We start from the raw sequence: 24339 nt of genomic DNA on the forward strand, positions 1-24339 counted from the left end.
CCTGGAACTCCCGCTTAGCATCAGACTTTCCACTACTCTGAATGCCGTCAGGAAGAGACTCAAGACCGGGCTCTTTGGGTAAGACCTAGTCTCGCGCAGCTGCATGACTCCCCACCCCCCTCCCTCCCCTTGAGACCAGTGGTTCCCAAACTGTGCGCCGCGGCACCCCGGGGCGCCGTTAGGAGTAGCCAGGGGCGCCGCGCACAATCTGGGAAATATAGCGGTGGCCGTGTGCTGAGCAAGCTAATCATGTGAGAATGTGGGCCAATAAAATAATATGCGTCTTTTGACGCCTACCTGAATGCAGCAAGTGAAGCTCGTTCCAGCCGCAGCCCAGCTCACGGGGAAGTTACAAATGCCACCTGCATAATTTGGGGTTTGGCCCAGGAGCGCAATGCCGCCATAGTGCCTACGTGCGTTCAAAGACGCAGCCTCCACGCTTTCACAGACGTAGCCTCCACATACGCAGCATGACAGTCAGCGTTATTGCTGCCAGCCGTGTTCTGCCGTGCCTCGGACGACCCTCTAGAAAAGTTAAAAGTAGGTAAGAGGGCTGAATCACTGGTCGCTCATCAACGGTTTTAATTTGACAAGTCGAATTTGGAAGGGACACGTTAAATAAATGTGCAGTGGCCCACAGTCTCGACGGAAAACAGCAGTGCATCTTAACCGCTTCCGTGCGGCGCCGATTCCGCCCCTGTGCTGAACATTCCAGAACAGGGTGCGGTCATGACGGAACCATTCCGTCATCAGCACAGCTCAGCCGTGACTGATGACGGAATGGTTCTGTCACAAGCATCGAAGGGGTTGGCTCCTCTCAGAACAATTTAAGTAAACAGGTGCAAATGAATGACATTTATGGCGCGGTAAAGTGTCCTGGGGAACAAGAGTTATGTAGGGGGAAAACACAGACTCGTGACATTTTCACTCGAATCACGACAAAGATTTCAAATATTGCTCCAACTTCACACAGGCCGTGTATTTATATGCTGGCTGCTGTTTCTGCACTTACTTTGTGTGAACTTGAAGAAATACCATGCCAGATTTTATAAACCAGAATGTTTTATTTCTGTGAAGAGGAGTGCAGCAGAGGGATGGGTAATACAGGAAACTAAAAGTGACACCTGACTTTCAGACTGAGAAAACATGGAAGAAGGAATGCACGGGGTAAAAGAAAGTTTGAAAGAATCAAAGGGGAAGAGAAGGAAAGCAGGACATAAAGGCAGAGAGAGGGGAGAAAAAGAAGGCTGAAGAGCAAAGGTAGCAACAAGAGGTGGAGAAACGAAAAGGACGAGGGAATAGAAGACGCTTTAGCAGGCTTTTTTTCATAATTTAAAGTTTCACAGAGTGTCATCAACTGACCAAAAACAGATACAGCAGAGGCTGTAACTATATGAAGCTTCCCAGGCACACATATAGCTGCTCTTTTTTTAGCTTTTAGTTGTGCATTCTTGGGCTTGTAGTTTGCCTTTTTGACATTATTATGCTTCCCAATACATTTTAGGGAGACAACTGGAAGTACTCCCAAGGTCGGGATTACATTCCCCCACCGGTAAAAAAAATGTCGGGGAGCCATGGCCAACTGCCAATTAGGTCAAGGGAGCCACAGGTCTGAAAAGTGTGGGAAACACTAGTGCCTTGAGGGTGAGTGGCGCGCTTTACAGATCACTGATTGAGGATAGGCCACGAGGGCTTCTAAGCACTGTGAAAGAGGGTCAGGACAGAAATGGCACTTCGGCTCCTCTGCACTTTTACATCCTTTAGCTGCTCCCAGCGAGGCTCTACCTGGAGAGGGATGACGCGCGGCTATTCTGCCTTCCGATTGGTGGGTTCCCTCAGTCTCCAAGTTCTGGGACGGGCTGAGCTCAGATCTCGTTCCCTCCTCCCCCATCTCTACCCCTCCCCCCGCCCCCCAAAGCCTCCGTTTCTGGGAAATCAGCCCCTCCCTGTCATCGAGGCGCTATCCGTCCGCTGGGGGGCGCAAGAGCTCCGCGGGTGAAGCACAAACCATTCATCTTCCCAGTGCCGGTCACCGGAGCAGCGGGGGGTTACCAGACACTGACGTCAGTAATGACTCAGGCTTCTAAGCATTAACAAAGCCGAGGGAGAAGGAGGAAAATCAGTTTTTTGCATTTTTATGTAGCGCGAACTCGACCCAGTGTAGCGCTTTCCACGAGCACCGGTCACTCCCCATGTCCGGTTCATATCACGGACATGGGGAGGTGAAGTTATCTTACCAGGATCACAGGGTGCCGAGGCGACGCTGGGACTCGAACCTGGTTCCACAGGCCAAAGTCGGCAGCTCTGTAATGACCCATCCAATAACATCGAGGGCTTCGAGGCACTGTAGAGTCTGAGCACAGGCAGCGCCCATCACAGCAAGAGAAACAAAGGAAGCAAAACAAATACACAGAGAGAGAGAGTGTCAAAACTGGAGGGAGGAATAACACGGGGGGGGGGGGGTGAAATCACTGTGCAGACTCTTCACTGTGGTCTGCAAGAAGGATAGGCAAGGGGGCTTCTAAGCACTGGGTGAAAGATCAGAGGGGAACTAGAAAATAAAGAAAACGAAACTTCTCTCTCTTTACTTTCACTTTCACTTTTCCTTGCTCCTTCTAGCTCCTCGCAGCGAGGCTCTACCTGGAGAGTGATGACGCACTGCTGTTCTGCCTTCTGATTGGTAGGATCCGCTCTCCCTCCGAGCCCTGGGACGGGCTGAGCTCAGATCTGGAGAAGTTCTCACCGGAGCTAGTCCTGACCTACAGGCTGTGGTTATTGCCCCCTCGGTGACGTCACTGCTGCCCCCTAATCATGAGCTGCTGTGCCCACCTTCACCTGCTGATCATTGGGTTTCTCTGGCTGCAGCCGGCCCGGGCAGGTGAGTGACCTGGGGATGGAGGGGCAGGGGGGAATGAATAGGGAGGGGGTGTGTGGGGATCAGTGTAACACGAGGTGAGGGCTGTGTGTGGGGATCAGAGTAACACGGGGTGAGGGCTGTGTGTGGGGATCAGTGTAACACGGGGTGAGGGCAGTGTGTGGGGATCAGTGTAACACGGGGTGAGGGCTGTGTGTGGGGATCCATGTAACACGGGGTGAGGGCTGTGTGTGGGGATCAGTGTAACACAGGGTGAGGGCTGTGTGTGGGGATCAGTGTAACACAGGGTGAGGGCTGTGTGTGGGGATCAGTGTAACACAGGGTGAGGGGCTGTGTGGGGATCAGTGTAGCACGGGTGAGGGCTGTGTGTGGGGATCAGTGTAACACAGTGAGGACTGTGTGTGGGGATCAGTGTAACACGGGGTGAGGGCTGTGTGTGGGGATCCGTGTAACACAAGGTGAGGGCTGTGTGTGGGGATCATTGTAACACAGGGTGGGGCTGTGTGTGGGGATCAGTGTAACACGGGGTGAGGGCTGTGTGTGGGGATCAGTGTAACACGGGGTGAGGACTGTGTGTGGGGATCAGTGTAACACGGTGAGATGGCTGTGTATGAGGATCAGTGTAACACAGGGTGAGGGGTGAGTGAGGGGATCAGTGTAACACGGGGTGAGGGCTGTGTGTGGGGATCAGTGTAACACAGGGTGAGGGCTGTGTGAGGATCAGTGTAACACGGGGTGAGGGCTGTGTGTGGGGATCAGAGTAACACGGGGTGAGGGCTGTATGTGGGGATCAGTGTAACACAGGGTGAGGGCTGTGTGTGGGGATCAGTGTAACACAGGGTGAGGGGCTGTGTGGGGATCAGTGTAGCATGGGTGAGGGCTGTGTGTGGGGATCAGTGTAACACAGTGAGGACTGTGTGTGGGGATCAGTGTAACACGGGGTGAGGGCTGTGTGTGGGGATCAGTGTAACACAGGGTGAGGGCTGTGTGTGGAGATCAGTGTAACACAGTGAGGACTGTGTGTGGGGATCAGTGTAACACGGGGTGAGGGCTGTGTGTGGGGATCAGTGTAACACAGGGTGAGGGCTGTGTGTGGAGATCAGAGTAACACGGGGTGAGGGCTGAGTGTGGGGATCAGAGTAACACGGGGTGAGGGCTGAGTGTGGGGATCAGAGTAACACGGGGTGAGGGCTGTGTGTGGGGATCAGTGTAACAGAGAAAGGGCTGTGTGTGGGGATCAGTGTAACGGGGTGAGGGCTGTGTGTGGGGATCAGTGTAACACGGGGTGAGGGCTGTGTGTGGGGATCAGTGTAACACAGGGTGAGGGCTGTGTGTGGGGATCAGAGTAACACGGGGTGAGGGCTGTGTGTGGAGATCAGTGTAACACGGGGTGAGGGCTGTGTGTGGGGATCAGTGTAACACAGGGTGAGGGCTGTGTGGGGATCAGTGTAACACAGGGTGAGGGCTGTGTGTGGGGATCAGTGTAACACGGGGTGGGGCTGTGTGTGGGGATCAGTGTAACACGGGGTGAGGGCTGTGTGTGGGGATCAGTGTAACACAGGGTGAGGGCTGTGTGGGGATCAGTGTAACACAGGGTGAGGGCTGTGTGTGGGGATCAGTGTAACACAGGGTGAGGGCTGTGTGGGGATCAGTGTAACACAGGGTGAGGGCTGTGTGTGGGGATCAGTGTAACACGGGGTGAGGGCTGTGTGTGGGGATCAGTGTAACACAGGGAGAGGGCTGTGTGTGGGGATCAGTGTAACACAGGGTGGGGCTGTGTGTGAGGATCAGTGTAACACGGGGTGTAACACGGGGTGAGGGCTGTGTGTGGGGATCCGTGTAACACAAGGTGAGGGCTGTGTGTGGGGATCAGTGTAACACAGGGTGGGGCTGTGTGTGGGGATCAGTGTAACACGGGGTGAGGGCTGTGTGTGGGGGTCAGTGTAACACAGGGTGAGGGCTGTGTGTGGGGGTCAGTGTAACGCAGGGTGAGGGCTGTGTGTGGGGATCAGTGTAACACGGGGTGAGGGCTGTGTGTGGGGATCAGTGTAACGCAGGGTGAGGGCTGTGTGTGGGGATCAGTGTAACACAGGGTGAGGGCTGAGTGTGGGGATCCGTGTAACATTGGATGAGGGCTGTGTGTGGGATCAGTGTAACACAGGGTGAGGGCTGTGTGTGCGGATCAGTGTAACACAGGGTGAGGAGTGTGTGTGGGGATCAGTGTAACACGGGGTGAGGGCTGTGTGTGGGGATCAGTGTAACACAGGGTGAGGGCTGTGTGTGGGGATCAGTGTAACACAGGGTGGGGGCTGTGTGTGGGGATCAGTGTAACACAGGGTGAGGGCTGTGTGGGGATCAGTGTAACACAGGGTGAGGGCTGTGTGTGGGGATCAGTGTAACACGGGGTGAGGGCTGTGTGTGGGGATCAGTGTAACACAGGGAGAGGGCTGTGTGTGGGGATCAGTGTAACACAGGGTGGGGCTGTGTGTGGGGATCAGTGTAACACAGGGTGAGGGCTGTGTGGGGATCAGTGTAACACGGGGTGTAACACGGGGTGAGGGCTGTGTGTGGGGATCCGTGTAACACAAGGTGAGGGCTGTGTGTGGGGATCATTGTAACACAGGGTGGGGCTGTGTGTGGGGATCAGTGTAACACGGGGTGAGGGCTGTGTGTGGGGATCAGTGTAACACGGGGTGAGGACTGTGTGTGGGGATCAGTGTAACACGGTGAGATGGCTGTGTATGAGGATCAGTGTAACACAGGGTGAGGGGTGAGTGAGGGGATCAGTGTAACACGGGGTGAGGGCTGTGTGTGGGGATCAGTGTAACACGGGGTGAGGGCTGTGTGTGGGGATCAGAGGAACACGAGGTGCGGTCTGTGTGGGGATCACTGTAACACGGGGTGAGGGCTGTGTGTGGGGATCAGTGTAACACAGAGTGAGGGCTGTGTGTGGGGATCCGTGTAACACAGAGTGAGGGCTGTGTGTGGGGATCAGTGTATCACGGGGTGAGGCCTGTGTGTGGGGATCAGTGTAACACGGGGTGAGGGCTGTGTGTGGGGATCAGTGTATCACGGGGTGAGGCCTGTGTGTGGGGATCAGTGTAACACGGGGTGAGGGCTGAGTGTGGGGATCAGTGTAACACGGGGTGAGGGCTGTGTGTGGGGATCTGTGTAACACGGGGTGAGGGCTGTGTGTGGGGATCAGTGTAACACAGGGTGAGGGCTGTGTGTGGGGATTAGTGTAACACGGGGTGAGGGCTGTGTGTGGGGATCAGTGTAACACAGGGTGAGGGCTGTGTGTGGAGATCAGTGTAACACAGGGTGAGGGCTGTGTGTGAGGATCAGTGTAACACAGGGTGAGGGCTGTGTGTGGGGATCAGTGTAACACGAGGTGAGGGCTGTGTGTGGGGATCAGTGTAACACGAGGTGAGGGCTGTGTGTGGGGATCAGTGTAACAGGGTGAGGGCTGTGTGTGGGGATCAGTGTAACACGAGGTGAGGGCTGTGTGTGGGGATCAGTGTAACACGAGGTGAGGGCTGTGTGTGGGGATCAGAGTAACACGGGGTGAGGGCTGTGTGTGGGGATCAGTGTAACACAGGGTGAGGGCTGTGTGTGGGGATCAGTGTAACACGAGGTGAGGGCTGTGTGTGGGGATCAGTGTAACACGAGGTGAGGGCTGTGTGTGGGGATCAGAGTAACACGGGGTGAGGGCTGTGTGTGGAGATCAGTGTAACACGGGGTGAGGGCTGTGTGTGGGGATCAGTGTAACACAGGGTGAGGGCTGTGTGTGGGGATCAGTGTAACACAGGGTGAGGGCTGTGTGTGGGGATCAGTGTAACACAGGGTGAGGGGCTGTGTGGGGATCAGTGTAGCACGGGTGAGGGCTGTGTGTGGGGATCAGTGTAACACAGTGAGGACTGTGTGTGGGGATCAGTGTAACACGGGGTGAGGGCTGTGTGTGGGGATCAGTGTAACACGGGTGAGGGCTGTGTGTGGGGATCAGAGTAACACGGGGTGAGGGCTGTGTGTGGAGATCAGTGTAACACGGGGTGAGGGCTGTGTGTGGGGATCAGTGTAACACAGGGTGAGGGCTGTGTGGGGATCAGTGTAACACAGGGTGAGGGCTGTGTGTGGGGATCAGTGTAACACAGGGTGGGGCTGTGTGTGGGGATCAGTGTAACACGGGGTGAGGGCTGTGTGTGGGGATCAGTGTAACACAGGGTGAGGGCTGTGTGAGGATCAGTGTAACACGGGGTGAGGGCTGTGTGTGGGGATCAGAGTAACACGGGGTGAGGGCTGTATGTGGGGATCAGTGTAACACAGGGTGAGGGCTGTGTGTGGGGATCAGTGTAACACAGGGTGAGGGGCTGTGTGGGGATCAGTGTAGCACGGGTGAGGGCTGTGTGTGGGGATCAGTGTAACACAGTGAGGACTGTGTGTGGGGATCAGTGTAACACGGGGTGAGGGCTGTGTGTGGGGATCAGTGTAACACAGGGTGAGGGCTGTGTGTGGAGATCAGAGTAACACGGGGTGAGGGCTGAGTGTGGGGATCAGAGTAACACGGGGTGAGGGCGGAGTGTGGGGATCAGAGTAACACGGGGTGAGGGCTGTGTGTGGGGATCAGTGTAACAGAGAAAGGGCTGTGTGTGGGGATCAGTGTAACAGGGTGAGGGCTGTGTGTGGGGATCAGTGTAACACGAGGTGAGGGCTGTGTGTGGGGATCAGTGTAACACAGGGTGAGGGCTGTGTGTGGGGATCAGAGTAACACGGGGTGAGGGCTGTGTGTGGAGATCAGTGTAACACGGGGTGAGGGCTGTGTGTGGAGATCAGTGTAACACGGGGTGAGGGCTGTGTGTGGGGATCAGTGTAACACAGGGTGAGGGCTGTGTGGGGATCAGTGTAACACAGGGTGAGGGCTGTGTGTGGGGATCAGTGTAACACAGGGTGGGGCTGTGTGTGGGGATCAGTGTAACACGGGGTGAGGGCTGTGTGTGGGGATCAGTGTAACACAGGGTGAGGGCTGTGTGGGGATCAGTGTAACACAGGGTGAGGGCTGTGTGTGGGGATCAGTGTAACACGGGGTGAGGGCTGTGTGTGGGGATCAGTGTAACACAGGGTGAGGGCTGTGTGTGGGGATCAGTGTAACACAGGGTGAGGGCTGTGTGGGGATCAGTGTAACACAGGGTGAGGGCTGTGTGTGGGGATCAGTGTAACACGGGGTGAGGGCTGTGTGTGGGGATCAGTGTAACACAGGGAGAGGGCTGTGTGTGGGGATCAGTGTAACACAGGGTGGGGCTGTGTGTGGGGATCAGTGTAACACAGGGTGAGGGCTGTGTGTGGGGATCAGTGTAACACAGGGTGAGGGCTGTGTGGGGATCAGTGTAACACAGGGTGAGGGCTGTGTGTGGGGATCAGTGTAACACGGGGTGAGGGCTGTGTGTGGGGATCAGTGTAACACAGGGAGAGGGCTGTGTGTGGGGATCAGTGTAACACAGGGTGGGGCTGTGTGTGGGGATCAGTGTAACACGGGGTGTAACACGGGGTGAGGGCTGTGTGTGGGGATCCGTGTAACACAAGGTGAGGGCTGTGTGTGGGGATCAGTGTAACACAGGGTGGGGCTGTGTGTGGGGATCAGTGTAACACGGGGTGAGGCCTGTGTGTGGGGGTCAGTGTAACACAGGGTGAGGGCTGTGTGTGGGGGTCAGTGTAACGCAGGGTGAGGGCTGTGTGTGGGGATCAGTGTAACACGGGGTGAGGGCTGTGTGTGGGGATCAGTGTAACGCAGGGTGAGGGCTGTGTGTGGGGATCAGTGTAACACAGGGTGAGGGCTGAGTGTGGGGATCCGTGTAACATTGGATGAGGGCTGTGTGTGGGATCAGTGTAACACAGGGTGAGGGCTGTGTGTGCGGATCAGTGTAACACAGGGTGAGGAGTGTGTGTGGGGATCAGTGTAACACGGGGTGAGGGCTGTGTGTGGGGATCAGTGTAACACAGGGTGAGGGCTGTGTGTGGGGATCAGTGTAACACAGGGTGGGGGCTGTGTGTGGGGATCAGTGTAACACAGGGTGAGGGCTGTGTGGGGATCAGTGTAACACAGGGTGAGGGCTGTGTGTGGGGATCAGTGTAACACGGGGTGAGGGCTGTGTGTGGGGATCAGTGTAACACAGGGAGAGGGCTGTGTGTGGGGATCAGTGTAACACAGGGTGGGGCTGTGTGTGGGGATCAGTGTAACACAGGGTGAGGGCTGTGTGGGGATCAGTGTAACACGGGGTGTAACACGGGGTGAGGGCTGTGTGTGGGGATCCGTGTAACACAAGGTGAGGGCTGTGTGTGGGGATCAGTGTAACACAGGGTGGGGCTGTGTGTGGGGATCAGTGTAACACGGGGTGAGGGCTGTGTGTGGGGATCAGTGTAACACGGGGTGAGGACTGTGTGTGGGGATCAGTGTAACACGGTGAGATGGCTGTGTATGAGGATCAGTGTAACACAGGGTGAGGGGTGAGTGAGGGGATCAGTGTAACACGGGGTGAGGGCTGTGTGTGGGGATCAGTGTAACACGGGGTGAGGGCTGTGTGTGGGGATCAGAGGAACACGAGGTGCGGTCTGTGTGGGGATCACTGTAACACGGGGTGAGGGCTGTTTGTGGGGATCAGTGTAACACAGAGTGAGGGCTGTGTGTGGGGATCAGTGTAACACAGAGTGAGGGCTGTGTGTGGGGATCAGTGTATCACGGGGTGAGGCCTGTGTGTGGGGATCAGTGTAACACGGGGTGAGGGCTGTGTGTGGGGATCAGTGTATCACGGGGTGAGGCCTGTGTGTGGGGATCAGTGTAACACGGGGTGAGGGCTGAGTGTGGGGATCAGTGTAACACGGGGTAAGGGCTGTGTGTGGGGATCTGTGTAACACGGGGTGAGGGCTGTGTGTGGGGATCAGTGTAACACAGGGTGAGGGCTGTGTGTGGGGATTAGTGTAACACGGGGTGAGGGCTGTGTGTGGGGATCAGTGTAACACAGGGTGAGGGCTGTGTGTGGAGATCAGTGTAACACAGGGTGAGGGCTGTGTGTGAGGATCAGTGTAACACAGGGTGAGGGCTGTGTGTGGGGATCAGTGTAACGCAGGGTGAGGGCTGTGTGTGGGGATCAGTGTAACGCAGGGTGAGGGCTGTGTGTGGGGATCAGTGTAACACAGGGTGAGGGCTGTGTGTGGGGATCAGTGTAACACAGGGTGAGGGCTGTGTGTGGGGATCAGTGTAACACAGGGTGAGGGCTGTGTGTGAGGATCAGTGTAACACAGGGTGAGGGCTGTGTGTGGGGATCAGTGTAACGCAGGGTGAGGGCTGTGTGTGGGGATCAGTGTAACACGGGGTGAGGGCTGTGTGTGGGGATCAGTGTAACGCAGGGTGAGGGCTGTGTGTGGGTGTCAGTGTAACACAGGGTGAGGGCTGAGTGTGGGGATCCGTGTAACATTGGATGAGGGCTGTGTGTGGGATCAGTGTAACACAGGGTGAGGGCTGTGTGTGCGGATCAGTGTAACACAGGGTGAGGGCTGTGTGTGGGGATCAGTGTAACACGGGGTGAGGGCTGTGTGTGGGGATCAGTGTAACACGGGGTGAGGGCTGTGTGTGGGGGTCAGTGTAACACAGGGTGAGGGCTGTGTGTGGGGGTCAGTGTAACGCAGGGTGAGGGCTGTGTGTGGGGATCAGTGTAACACGGGGTGAGGGCTGTGTGTGGGGATCAGTGTAACGCAGGGTGAGGGCTGTGTGTGGGGATCAGTGTAACACAGGGTGAGGGCTGAGTGTGGGGATCCGTGTAACATTGGATGAGGGCTGTGTGTGGGATCAGTGTAACACAGGGTGAGGGCTGTGTGTGCGGATCAGTGTAACACAGGGTGAGGAGTGTGTGTGAGGATCAGTGTAACACAGGGTGAGGGCTGTGTGTGGAGATCAGTGTAACACGGGGTGAGGGCTGTGTGTGAGGATCAGTGTAACACGGGGTGAGGGCTGTGTGTGAGGATCAGTGTAACACGGGGTGAGGGCTGTGTGTGGGGATCAGTGTAACACAGGGTGAGGGCTGTGTGTGGGGATCAGTGTAACGCAGGGTGGGGCTGTGTGTGGGGATCAGTGTAACACGGGGTGAGGGCTGTGTGTGGGGATCAGTGTAACGCAGGGTGAGGGCTGTGTGTGGGGATCAGTGTAACACAGGGTGAGGGCTGAGTGTGGGGATCCGTGTAACATTGGATGAGGGCTGTGTGTGGGATCAGTGTAACACAGGGTGAGGGCTGTGTGTGCGGATCAGTGTAACACAGGGTGAGGGCTGTGTGTGGGGATCAGTGTAACACGGGGTGAGGGCTGTGTGTGGGGATCAGTGTAACACAGGGTGAGGGCTGTGTGTGAGGATCAGTGTAACACAGGGTGAGGGCTGTGTGTGGGGATCAGTGTAACGCAGGGTGAGGGCTGTGTGGGGGGATCAGTGTAACACGGGGTGAGGGCTGTGTGTGGGGATCAGTGTAACGCAGGGTGAGGGCTGTGTGTGGGTGTCAGTGTAACACAGGGTGAGGGCTGAGTGTGGGGATCCGTGTAACATTGGATGAGGGCTGTGTGTGGGATCAGTGTAACACAGGGTGAGGGCTGTGTGTGCGGATCAGTGTAACACAGGGTGAGGGCTGTGTGTGGGGATCAGTGTAACACGGGGTGAGGGCTGTGTGTGGGGATCAGTGTAACACGGGGTGAGGGCTGTGTGTGGGGGTCAGTGTAACACAGGGTGAGGGCTGTGTGTGGGGGTCAGTGTAACGCAGGGTGAGGGCTGTGTGTGGGGATCAGTGTAACACGGGGTGAGGGCTGTGTGTGGGGATCAGTGTAACGCAGGGTGAGGGCTGTGTGTGGGGATCAGTGTAACACAGGGTGAGGGCTGAGTGTGGGGATCCGTGTAACATTGGATGAGGGCTGTGTGTGGGATCAGTGTAACACAGGGTGAGGGCTGTGTGTGCGGATCAGTGTAACACAGGGTGAGGAGTGTGTGAGGATCAGTGTAACACAGGGTGAGGGCTGTGTGTGGAGATCAGTGTAACACGGGGTGAGGGCTGTGTGTGAGGATCAGTGTAACACGGGGTGAGGGCTGTGTGTGAGGATCAGTGTAACACGGGGTGAGGGCTGTGTGTGGGGATCAGTGTAACACAGGGTGAGGGCTGTGTGTGGGGATCAGTGTAACGCAGGGTGGGGCTGTGTGTGGGGATCAGTGTAACACGGGGTGAGGGCTGTGTGTGGGGATCAGTGTAACGCAGGGTGAGGGCTGTGTGTGGGGATCAGTGTAACACAGGGTGAGGGCTGAGTGTGGGGATCCGTGTAACATTGGATGAGGGCTGTGTGTGGGATCAGTGTAACACAGGGTGAGGGCTGTGTGTGCGGATCAGTGTAACACAGGGTGAGGGCTGTGTGTGGGGATCAGTGTAACACGGGGTGAGGGCTGTGTGTGGGGATCAGTGTAACACGGGGTGAGGGCTGTGTGTGGGGGTCAGTGTAACACAGGGTGAGGGCTGTGTGTGGGGGTCAGTGTAACGCAGGGTGAGGGCTGTGTGTGGGGATCAGTGTAACACGGGGTGAGGGCTGTGTGTGGGGATCAGTGTAACGCAGGGTGAGGGCTGTGTGTGGGGATCAGTGTAACACAGGGTGAGGGCTGAGTGTGGGGATCCGTGTAACATTGGATGAGGGCTGTGTGTGGGATCAGTGTAACACAGGGTGAGGGCTGTGTGTGCGGATCAGTGTAACACAGGGTGAGGAGTGTGTGTGAGGATCAGTGTAACACATGGTGAGGGCTGTGAGTGGAGATCAGTGTAACACGGGGTGAGGGCTGTGTGTGGGGATCAGTGTAACGCAGGGTGAGGGCTGTGTGTGGGGATCAGTGTAACACAGGGTGAGGGCTGAGTGTGGGGATCCGTGTAACATTGGATGAGGGCTGTGTGTGGGATCAGTGTAACACAGGGTGAGGGCTGTGTGTGCGGATCAGTGTAACACAGGGTGAGGGCTGTGTGTGAGGATCAGTGTAACACAGGGTGAGGGCTGTGTGTGGATCAGTGTAACAAAGAGTGAGGGCTGCATGTGGGGATCAGTGTAACACGGGGTGAGGGCTGTGTGTGGGGATCAGTGTAACGCAGGGTGAGGGCTGTGTGTGGGGATCAGTGTAACACGGGGTGAGGGCTGTGTGTGGGGATCAGTGTAACGCAGGGTGAGGGCTGTGTGTGGGGATCAGTGTAACACAGGGTGAGGGCTGAGTGTGGGGATCCGTGTAACATTGGATGAGGGCTGTGTGTGGGATCAGTGTAACACAGGGTGAGGGCTGTGTGTGCGGATCAGTGTAACAGGGTGAGGGCTGTGTGTGGGGATCAGTGTAACACGGGGTGAGGGCTGTGTGTGGGGATCAGTGTAACACGGGGTGAGGGCTGTGTGTGGGGGTCAGTGTAACACAGGGTGAGGGCTGTGTGTGGGGGTCAGTGTAACGCAGGGTGAGGGCTGTGTGTGGGGATCAGTGTAACACCGGGTGAGGGCTGTGTGTGGGGATCAGTGTAACGCAGGGTGAGGGCTGTGTGTGGGGATCAGTGTAACACAGGGTGAGGGCTGAGTGTGGGGATCCGTGTAACATTGGATGAGGGCTGTGTGTGGGATCAGTGTAACACAGGGTGAGGGCTGTGTGTGCGGATCAGTGTAACACAGGGTGAGGAGTGTGTGTGAGGATCAGTGTAACACGGGCTGAGGGCTGTGTGTGGAGATCAGTGTAACACAGGGTGAGGGCTGTGTGTGGGGATCAGTGTAACACAGGGTGAGGACTGTGTGGGGATCAGTGTAACACAGGGTGAGGGCTGTGTGTGGGGATCAGTGTAACACGAGGAGGGCTGTGTGTGGGGATCAGTGTAACACAGTGTGAGGGCTGTGTGTGCGGATCAGTGTAACACAGGGTGAGGGCTGTGTGTGAGGATCAGTGTAACACGGGGTGAGGGCTGTGTGTGGGGATCAGTGTAACATTGGATGAGGACTGTGTGTGGGGATCCGTGTAACACAGGGTGAAGGCTGTGTGTGAGGATCAGTGTAACACGGGGTGAGGACTGTGTGTGGGGATCAGTGTAACACAGGGTGAGGGCTGTGTGTGGGGGTCAGTGTAACACGGGGTGAGGGCTGTGTGTGGGGATCAGTGTAACACAGGGTGAGGGCTGTGTGTGGGGGTCAGTGTAACACGGGGTGAGGGCTGTGTGTGGGGATCAGTGTAACACAGGGTGAGGGCTGTGTGTGGAAGTCAGTGTAACACGGGGTGAGGGCTGTGTGTGGGGGTCAGTGTAACACAGGGTGAGGGCTGTGTGTGGGGATCAGTGTAACACAGGGTGAAGGCTGTGTGTGGGGATCAGTGTAACACAGGGTGGGGGCTGTGTGTGGGAATCAGTGTAACACGGGGAGGACTGTGTGTGGGGATCAGTGTAACACGGGGTGAGGGCTGTGTGTGGGGATCCGTGTAACATTGGATGAGGGCTGTGTGCGGATCAATGTAACACGGGGTGAGGGCTGTGTGTGGGGATCAGTGTAACACGGGGTGAGGGCTGTGTGTGGGGATCAGTGTAACGCAGGGTGAGGGCTGTGTGTGGGGATCAGTGTAACACGGGGTGAGGGCTGTGTGTGGGGATCAGTGTAACGCAGGGTGAGGGCTGTGTGTGGGGATCAGTGTAACACAGGGTGAGGGCTGAGTGTGGGGATCCGTGTAACATTGGATGAGGGCTGTGTGTGGGATCAGTGTAACACAGGGTGAGGGCTGTGTGTGCGGATCAGTGTAACAGGGTGAGGGCTGTGTGTGGGGATCAGTGTAACACGGGGTGAGGGCTGTGTGTGGGGATCAGTGTAACACGGGGTGAGGGCTGTGTGTGGGGATCAGTGTAACACGGGGTGAGGGCTGTGTGTGGGGGTCAGTGTAACACAGGGTGAGGGCTGTGTGTGGGGGTCAGTGTAACGCAGGGTGAGGGCTGTGTGTGGGGATCAGTGTAACACCGGGTGAGGGCTGTGTGTGGGGATCAGTGTAACGCAGGGTGAGGGCTGTGTGTGGGGATCAGTGTAACACAGGGTGAGGGCTGAGTGTGGGGATCCGTGTAACATTGGATGAGGGCTGTGTGTGGGATCAGTGTAACACAGGGTGAGGGCTGTGTGTGCGGATCAGTGTAACACAGGGTGAGGAGTGTGTGTGAGGATCAGTGTAACACGGGCTGAGGGCTGTGTGTGGAGATCAGTGTAACACAGGGTGAGGGCTGTGTGTGGGGATCAGTGTAACACAGGGTGAGGACTGTGTGGGGATCAGTGTAACACAGGGTGAGGGCTGTGTGTGGGGATCAGTGTAACACGAGGAGGGCTGTGTGTGGGGATCAGTGTAACACAGTGTGAGGGCTGTGTGTGCGGATCAGTGTAACACAGGGTGAGGGCTGTGTGTGAGGATCAGTGTAACACGGGGTGAGGACTGTGTGTGGGGATCAGTGTAACACAGGGTGAGGGCTGTGTGTGGGGGTCAGTGTAACACGGGGTGAGGGCTGTGTGTGGGGATCAGTGTAACACAGGGTGAGGGCTGTGTGTGGGGGTCAGTGTAACACGGGGTGAGGGCTGTGTGTGGGGATCAGTGTAACACAGGGTGAGGGCTGTGTGTGGAAGTCAGTGTAACACGGGGTGAGGGCTGTGTGTGGGGGTCAGTGTAACACAGGGTGAGGGCTGTGTGTGGGGATCAGTGTAACACAGGGTGAAGGCTGTGTGTGGGGATCAGTGTAACACAGGGTGGGGGCTGTGTGTGGGAATCAGTGTAACACGGGGAGGACTGTGTGTGGGGATCAGTGTAACACTGGGTGAGGGCTGTGTGTGGGGATCCGTGTAACATTGGATGAGGGCTGTGTGCGGATCAGTGTAACACGGGGTGAGGGCTGTGTGTGGGGATCAGTGTAACACGGGGTGAGGGCTGTGTGTGGGGATCCGTGTAACATTGGATGAGGACTGTGTGTGGGGATCCGTGTAACACAGGGTGAGGGCTGTGTGTGGGGATCAGTGTAACACAGGGTGAAGGCTGTGTGTGAGGATCAGTGTAACACGGGGTGAGGACTGTGTGTGGGGATCAGTGTAACACAGGGTGAGGGCTGTGTGTGGGGGTCAGTGTAACACGGGGTGAGGGCTGTGTGTGGGGATCAGTGTAACACAGGGTGAGGGCTGTGTGTGGAGGTCAGTGTAACACGGGGTGAGGGCTGTGTGTGGGGATCAGTGTAACACAGGGTGAGGGCTGTGTGTGGGGGTCAGTGTAACACAGGGTGAGGGCTGTGTGTGGGGGTCAGTGTAACACAGGGTGAGGGCTGTGTGTGGGGATCAGTGTAACACAGGGTGAAGGCTGTGTGTGGGGATCAGTGTAACACAGGGTGGGGGCTGTGTGTGGGAATCAGTGTAACACAGGGTGAGGGCTGTGTGTGGGGATCAGTGTAACACAGGGTGAGGGCTGTGTGTGGGGATCAGAGTAACACGGGGTGAGGGCTGTGTGTGGGGATCAGTGTAACACAGGGTGAGGGCTGTGTGTGGGGATCAGAGTAACACGGGGTGAGGGCTGTGTGTGGGGATCAGTGTAACACGGGGTGAGGGCTGTGTGTGGGGATCAGAGTAACACGGGGTGAGGGCTGTGTGTGGGGATCAGAGTAACACGGGGTGAGGGCTGTGTGTGGGGATCAGTGTAACACAGGGTGAGGGCTGTGTGTGGGGATCAGAGTAACACGGGGTGAGGGCTGTGTGTGGGGATCAGTGTAACACAGGGTGAGGGCTGTGTGTGGGGATCAGAGTAACACGGGGTGAGGGCTGTGTGTGGGGATCAGTGTAACACAGGGTGAGGGCTGTGTGTGGGGATCAGTGTAACACGGGGTGAGGGCTGTGTGCGGGGATCAGTGTAACACGGGGTGAGGGCTGTGTGTGGGGATCAGTGTAACACGGGGTGAGGGCTGTGTGAGGATCAGTGTAACACAGGGTGAGGGCTGTGTGTGGGGATCAGTGTAACACGGGGTGAGAGCTGTGTGTGGGGATCAGTGTAACACGGGTGAGGGCTGTGTGTGGAGATCAGTGTAACGCGGGGTGAGGGCTGTGTGTGGGTATCAGTGTAACACGGGGTGAGGGCTGTGTGTGGGGATCAGTGTAACACAGGGTGAGGGCTGTGTGGGGATCAGTGTAACACAGGGTGAGGGCTTTGTGTGGGGATCAGTGTAACACGGGGTGAGGGCTGTGTGGAGATCAGTGTAACACAGGGTGAGGGCTGTGTGTGGGGATCAGTGTAACACAGTGTGAGGGCTGTGTGTGGAGATCAGTGTAACACGGGGTGAGGGCTGTGTGTGGGGATCAGTGTAACACGGGGTGATGGCTGTGTGTGTGGACCAGTGTAACACAGTGTGAGGGCTGTGTGTGGGGATCAGTGTAACACAGGGTGATGGCTGTGTGTGGGGATCCGTGTAACTCAGGGAGAGGAGTGTGTGTGGGGATCAGTGTAACACAGGGTGAGGGCTGTGTGTGGGGATCAGTGTAACACAGAGTGAGGGCTGTGTGTGGGGATCAGAGTAACACGGGGTGAGGGCTGTGTGTGGGGATCAGTGTAACACAGAGTGAGGGCTGTGTGTGGGAATCAGTGTAACACGGGGTGAGGGCTGTGTGTGCGATCAGTGTAACACGGGGTGAGGGTTGTGTGTGGTGATCAGTGTAACACAGGGTGATGGCTGTGTGTGGGGATCAGTGTAACACGGGGAGGACTGTGTGTGGGGATCAATGTAACATGGGGTGAGGGCTGTGTGTGGTGATCATTGTAACACAGGGTGAGGGCTGTGTGTGGGGATCAGTGTAACACGGGGTGAGGGCTGTGTGAGGATCAGTGTAGCACGGGGTGAGGGCTGTGTGTGGGGATCAGTGTAACACGGGGTGAGAGCTGTGTGTGGGGATCAGTGTAACACGGGGTGAGGGCTGTGTGAGGGGATCAGTGTAACACGGGGTGAGGGCTGTGTGAGGGGATCAGTGTAACACAGGGTGAGGGCTGTGTGTGGGAATCAGTGTAACACAGGGTGAGGGCTGTGTGTGGGGATCAGTGTAACACGGGGAGGACTGTGTGTGGGGATCAATGTAACATGGGGTGAGGGCTGTGTGTGGTGATCAGTGTAACACGGGGTGAGAGCTGTGTGTGGGGATCAGTGTAACACGGGGTGAGGGCTGTGTGAGGGGATCAGTGTAACACGGGGTGAGGGCTGTGTGAGGGGATCAGTGTAACACAGGGTGAGGGCTGTGTGTGGGAATCAGTGTAACACAGGGTGAGGGCTGTGTGTGGGGATCAGTGTAACACAGGGAGGACTGTGTGTGGGGATCAATGTAACATGGGGTGAGGGCTGTGTGTGGTGATCAGTGTAACACGGGGTGAGGGCTGTGTGTGGGGATCAGTGTAACACAGGGTGAGGGCTGTGCATGGGGATCAGTGTAACACAGAGTGAGGGCTGTGTGAGGGGATCAGTGTAACACGGGGTGAGGGCTGTGTGTGGGGATCAGTGTAACACGGGGTGAGGGCTGTGTGTGGGGATCTGTGTAACACGGGGTGAGGGCTGTGTGTGGGGATCAGTGTAACACAGAGTGAGGGCTGTGTGTGGAGATCAGTGTAACACAGAGTGAGGGCTGTGTGTGGGGATCAGTGTAACACAGGGTGAGGGCTGTGCATGGGGATCAGTGTAACACAGAGTGAGGGCTGTGTGTGGGGATCAGTGTAACACAGGGTGAGGGCTGAGTGTGGGGATCCGTGTAACATTGGATGAGGGCTGTGTGTGGGATCAGTGTAACACAGGGTGAGGGCTGTGTGTGCGGATCAGTGTAACACAGGGTGAGGGCTGTGTGTGAGGATCAGTGTAACACAGGGTGAGGGCTGTGTGTGGATCAGTGTAACAAAGAGTGAGGGCTGCATGTGGGGATCAGTGTAACACGGGGTGAGGGCTGTGTGTGGGGATCAGTGTAACGCAGGGTGAGGGCTGTGTGTGGGGATCAGTGTAACACGGGGTGAGGGCTGTGTGTGGGGATCAGTGTAACGCAGGGTGAGGGCTGTGTGTGGGGATCAGTGTAACACAGGGTGAGGGCTGAGTGTGGGGATCCGTGTAACATTGGATGAGGGCTGTGTGTGGGATCAGTGTAACACAGGGTGAGGGCTGTGTGTGCGGATCAGTGTAACAGGGTGAGGGCTGTGTGTGGGGATCAGTGTAACACGGGGTGAGGGCTGTGTGTGGGGATCAGTGTAACACGGGGTGAGGGCTGTGTGTGGGGGTCAGTGTAACACAGGGTGAGGGCTGTGTGTGGGGGTCAGTGTAACGCAGGGTGAGGGCTGTGTGTGGGGATCAGTGTAACACCGGGTGAGGGCTGTGTGTGGGGATCAGTGTAACGCAGGGTGAGGGCTGTGTGTGGGGATCAGTGTAACACAGGGTGAGGGCTGAGTGTGGGGATCCGTGTAACATTGGATGAGGGCTGTGTGTGGGATCAGTGTAACACAGGGTGAGGGCTGTGTGTGCGGATCAGTGTAACACAGGGTGAGGAGTGTGTGTGAGGATCAGTGTAACACGGGCTGAGGGCTGTGTGTGGAGATCAGTGTAACACAGGGTGAGGGCTGTGTGTGGGGATCAGTGTAACACAGGGTGAGGACTGTGTGGGGATCAGTGTAACACAGGGTGAGGGCTGTGTGTGGGGATCAGTGTAACACGAGGAGGGCTGTGTGTGGGGATCAGTGTAACACAGTGTGAGGGCTGTGTGTGCGGATCAGTGTAACACAGGGTGAGGGCTGTGTGTGAGGATCAGTGTAACACGGGGTGAGGGCTGTGTGTGGGGATCAGTGTAACATTGGATGAGGACTGTGTGTGGGGATCCGTGTAACACAGGGTGAAGGCTGTGTGTGAGGATCAGTGTAACACGGGGTGAGGACTGTGTGTGGGGATCAGTGTAACACAGGGTGAGGGCTGTGTGTGGGGGTCAGTGTAACACGGGGTGAGGGCTGTGTGTGGGGATCAGTGTAACACAGGGTGAGGGCTGTGTGTGGGGGTCAGTGTAACACGGGGTGAGGGCTGTGTGTGGGGATCAGTGTAACACAGGGTGAGGGCTGTGTGTGGAAGTCAGTGTAACACGGGGTGAGGGCTGTGTGTGGGGGTCAGTGTAACACAGGGTGAGGGCTGTGTGTGGGGATCAGTGTAACACAGGGTGAAGGCTGTGTGTGGGGATCAGTGTAACACAGGGTGGGGGCTGTGTGTGGGAATCAGTGTAACACGGGGAGGACTGTGTGTGGGGATCAGTGTAACACGGGGTGAGGGCTGTGTGTGGGGATCCGTGTAACATTGGATGAGGGCTGTGTGCGGATCAATGTAACACGGGGTGAGGGCTGTGTGTGGGGATCAGTGTAACACGGGGTGAGGGCTGTGTGTGGGGATCAGTGTAACGCAGGGTGAGGGCTGTGTGTGGGGATCAGTGTAACACGGGGTGAGGGCTGTGTGTGGGGATCAGTGTAACGCAGGGTGAGGGCTGTGTGTGAGGATCAGTGTAACACAGGGTGAGGGCTGAGTGTGGGGATCCGTGTAACATTGGATGAGGGCTGTGTGTGGGATCAGTGTAACACAGGGTGAGGGCTGTGTGTGCGGATCAGTGTAACAGGGTGAGGGCTGTGTGTGGGGATCAGTGTAACACGGGGTGAGGGCTGTGTGTGGGGATCAGTGTAACACGGGGTGAGGGCTGTGTGTGGGGGTCAGTGTAACACAGGGTGAGGGCTGTGTGTGGGGGTCAGTGTAACGCAGGGTGAGGGCTGTGTGTGGGGATCAGTGTAACACCGGGTGAGGGCTGTGTGTGGGGATCAGTGTAACGCAGGGTGAGGGCTGTGTGTGGGGATCAGTGTAACACAGGGTGAGGGCTGAGTGTGGGGATCCGTGTAACATTGGATGAGGGCTGTGTGTGGGATCAGTGTAACACAGGGTGAGGGCTGTGTGTGCGGATCAGTGTAACACAGGGTGAGGAGTGTGTGTGAGGATCAGTGTAACACGGGCTGAGGGCTGTGTGTGGAGATCAGTGTAACACAGGGTGAGGGCTGTGTGTGGGGATCAGTGTAACACAGGGTGAGGACTGTGTGGGGATCAGTGTAACACAGGGTGAGGGCTGTGTGTGGGGATCAGTGTAACACGAGGAGGGCTGTGTGTGGGGATCAGTGTAACACAGTGTGAGGGCTGTGTGTGCGGATCAGTGTAACACAGGGTGAGGGCTGTGTGTGAGGATCAGTGTAACACGGGGTGAGGGCTGTGTGTGGGGATCAGTGTAACATTGGATGAGGACTGTGTGTGGGGATCCGTGTAACACAGGGTGAAGGCTGTGTGTGAGGATCAGTGTAACACGGGGTGAGGACTGTGTGTGGGGATCAGTGTAACACAGGGTGAGGGCTGTGTGTGGGGGTCAGTGTAACACGGGGTGAGGGCTGTGTGTGGGGATCAGTGTAACACAGGGTGAGGGCTGTGTGTGGGGGTCAGTGTAACACGGGGTGAGGGCTGTGTGTGGGGATCAGTGTAACACAGGGTGAGGGCTGTGTGTGGAAGTCAGTGTAACACGGGGTGAGGGCTGTGTGTGGGGGTCAGTGTAACACAGGGTGAGGGCTGTGTGTGGGGATCAGTGTAACACAGGGTGAAGGCTGTGTGTGGGGATCAGTGTAACACAGGGTGGGGGCTGTGTGTGGGAATCAGTGTAACACGGGGAGGACTGTGTGTGGGGATCAGTGTAACACTGGGTGAGGGCTGTGTGTGGGGATCCGTGTAACATTGGATGAGGGCTGTGTGCGGATCAGTGTAACACGGGGTGAGGGCTGTGTGTGGGGATCAGTGTAACACGGGGTGAGGGCTGTGTGTGGGGATCCGTGTAACATTGGATGAGGACTGTGTGTGGGGATCCGTGTAACACAGGGTGAGGGCTGTGTGTGGGGATCAGTGTAACACAGGGTGAAGGCTGTGTGTGAGGATCAGTGTAACACGGGGTGAGGACTGTGTGTGGGGATCAGTGTAACACAGGGTGAGGGCTGTGTGTGGGGGTCAGTGTAACACGGGGTGAGGGCTGTGTGTGGGGATCAGTGTAACACAGGGTGAGGGCTGTGTGTGGAGGTCAGTGTAACACGGGGTGAGGGCTGTGTGTGGGGATCAGTGTAACACAGGGTGAGGGCTGTGTGTGGGGGTCAGTGTAACACAGGGTGAGGGCTGTGTGTGGGGGTCAGTGTAACACAGGGTGAGGGCTGTGTGTGGGGATCAGTGTAACACAGGGTGAAGGCTGTGTGTGGGGATCAGTGTAACACAGGGTGGGGGCTGTGTGTGGGAATCAGTGTAACACAGGGTGAGGGCTGTGTGTGGGGATCAGTGTAACACAGGGTGAGGGCTGTGTGTGGGGATCAGAGTAACACGGGGTGAGGGCTGTGTGTGGGGATCAGTGTAACACAGGGTGAGGGCTGTGTGTGGGGATCAGAGTAACACGGGGTGAGGGCTGTGTGTGGGGATCAGTGTAACACAGGGTGAGGGCTGTGTGTGGGGATCAGAGTAACACGGGGTGAGGGCTGTGTGTGGGGATCAGAGTAACACGGGGTGAGGGCTGTGTGTGGGGATCAGTGTAACACAGGGTGAGGGCTGTGTGTGGGGATCAGAGTAACACGGGGTGAGGGCTGTGTGTGGGGATCAGTGTAACACAGGGTGAGGGCTGTGTGTGGGGATCAGAGTAACACGGGGTGAGGGCTGTGTGTGGGGATCAGTGTAACACAGGGTGAGGGCTGTGTGTGGGGATCAGTGTAACACGGGGTGAGGGCTGTGTGCGGGGATCAGTGTAACACGGGGTGAGGGCTGTGTGTGGGGATCAGTGTAACACGGGGTGAGGGCTGTGTGAGGATCAGTGTAACACAGGGTGAGGGCTGTGTGTGGGGATCAGTGTAACACGGGGTGAGAGCTGTGTGTGGGGATCAGTGTAACACGGGTGAGGGCTGTGTGTGGAGATCAGTGTAACGCGGGGTGAGGGCTGTGTGTGGGTATCAGTGTAACACGGGGTGAGGGCTGTGTGTGGGGATCAGTGTAACACAGGGTGAGGGCTGTGTGGGGATCAGTGTAACACAGGGTGAGGGCTTTGTGTGGGGATCAGTGTAACACGGGGTGAGGGCTGTGTGGAGATCAGTGTAACACAGGGTGAGGGCTGTGTGTGGGGATCAGTGTAACACAGTGTGAGGGCTGTGTGTGGAGATCAGTGTAACACGGGGTGAGGGCTGTGTGTGGGGATCAGTGTAACACGGGGTGATGGCTGTGTGTGTGGACCAGTGTAACACAGTGTGAGGGCTGTGTGTGGGGATCAGTGTAACACAGGGTGATGGCTGTGTGTGGGGATCCGTGTAACTCAGGGAGAGGAGTGTGTGTGGGGATCAGTGTAACACAGGGTGAGGGCTGTGTGTGGGGATCAGTGTAACACAGAGTGAGGGCTGTGTGTGGGGATCAGAGTAACACGGGGTGAGGGCTGTGTGTGGGGATCAGTGTAACACAGAGTGAGGGCTGTGTGTGGGAATCAGTGTAACACGGGGTGAGGGCTGTGTGTGCGATCAGTGTAACACGGGGTGAGGGTTGTGTGTGGTGATCAGTGTAACACAGGGTGATGGCTGTGTGTGGGGATCAGTGTAACACGGGGAGGACTGTGTGTGGGGATCAATGTAACATGGGGTGAGGGCTGTGTGTGGTGATCATTGTAACACAGGGTGAGGGCTGTGTGTGGGGATCAGTGTAACACGGGGTGAGGGCTGTGTGAGGATCAGTGTAGCACGGGGTGAGGGCTGTGTGTGGGGATCAGTGTAACACGGGGTGAGAGCTGTGTGTGGGGATCAGTGTAACACGGGGTGAGGGCTGTGTGAGGGGATCAGTGTAACACGGGGTGAGGGCTGTGTGAGGGGATCAGTGTAACACAGGGTGAGGGCTGTGTGTGGGAATCAGTGTAACACAGGGTGAGGGCTGTGTGTGGGGATCAGTGTAACACGGGGAGGACTGTGTGTGGGGATCAATGTAACATGGGGTGAGGGCTGTGTGTGGTGATCAGTGTAACACGGGGTGAGAGCTGTGTGTGGGGATCAGTGTAACACGGGGTGAGGGCTGTGTGAGGGGATCAGTGTAACACGGGGTGAGGGCTGTGTGAGGGGATCAGTGTAACACAGGGTGAGGGCTGTGTGTGGGAATCAGTGTAACACAGGGTGAGGGCTGTGTGTGGGGATCAGTGTAACACGGGGAGGACTGTGTGTGGGGATCAATGTAACATGGGGTGAGGGCTGTGTGTGGTGATCAGTGTAACACGGGGTGAGGGCTGTGTGTGGGGATCAGTGTAACACAGGGTGAGGGCTGTGCATGGGGATCAGTGTAACACAGAGTGAGGGCTGTGTGAGGGGATC

The 24339-nt window shown here is 56.9% G+C and overlaps 1 protein-coding gene across 3 annotated transcripts in view; it reads left to right on the forward strand.

Moving 5' to 3' along the window:
- Positions 1–1898: 1898 nt before the first annotated feature.
- LOC144754050 (class I histocompatibility antigen, F10 alpha chain-like) overlaps positions 1899–24339 on the forward strand; it is a 323147-nt gene continuing 300706 nt past the window's right edge. Inside the window, exon 1 of one of the 3 annotated variants that reach the window (XR_013594639.1) lies at positions 1899–2878. Coding sequence is in view for 1 of the 3 variants with exons in the window: in XM_078641564.1 (XP_078497690.1) it covers positions 2812–2878 (67 nt within the window). In the remaining 2 variants the exon portion in view is untranslated. The remainder of the gene's footprint in view (positions 2879–24339) is intronic. The other 2 variants (XM_078641564.1, XR_013594640.1) reach the window with 2 other exon arrangements.

The sequence above is a fragment of the Lissotriton helveticus genome, chromosome 5_1 (assembly GCF_964261635.1).
Source record: "Lissotriton helveticus chromosome 5_1, aLisHel1.1, whole genome shotgun sequence".
NCBI lineage: Eukaryota > Metazoa > Chordata > Amphibia > Caudata > Salamandridae > Lissotriton > Lissotriton helveticus.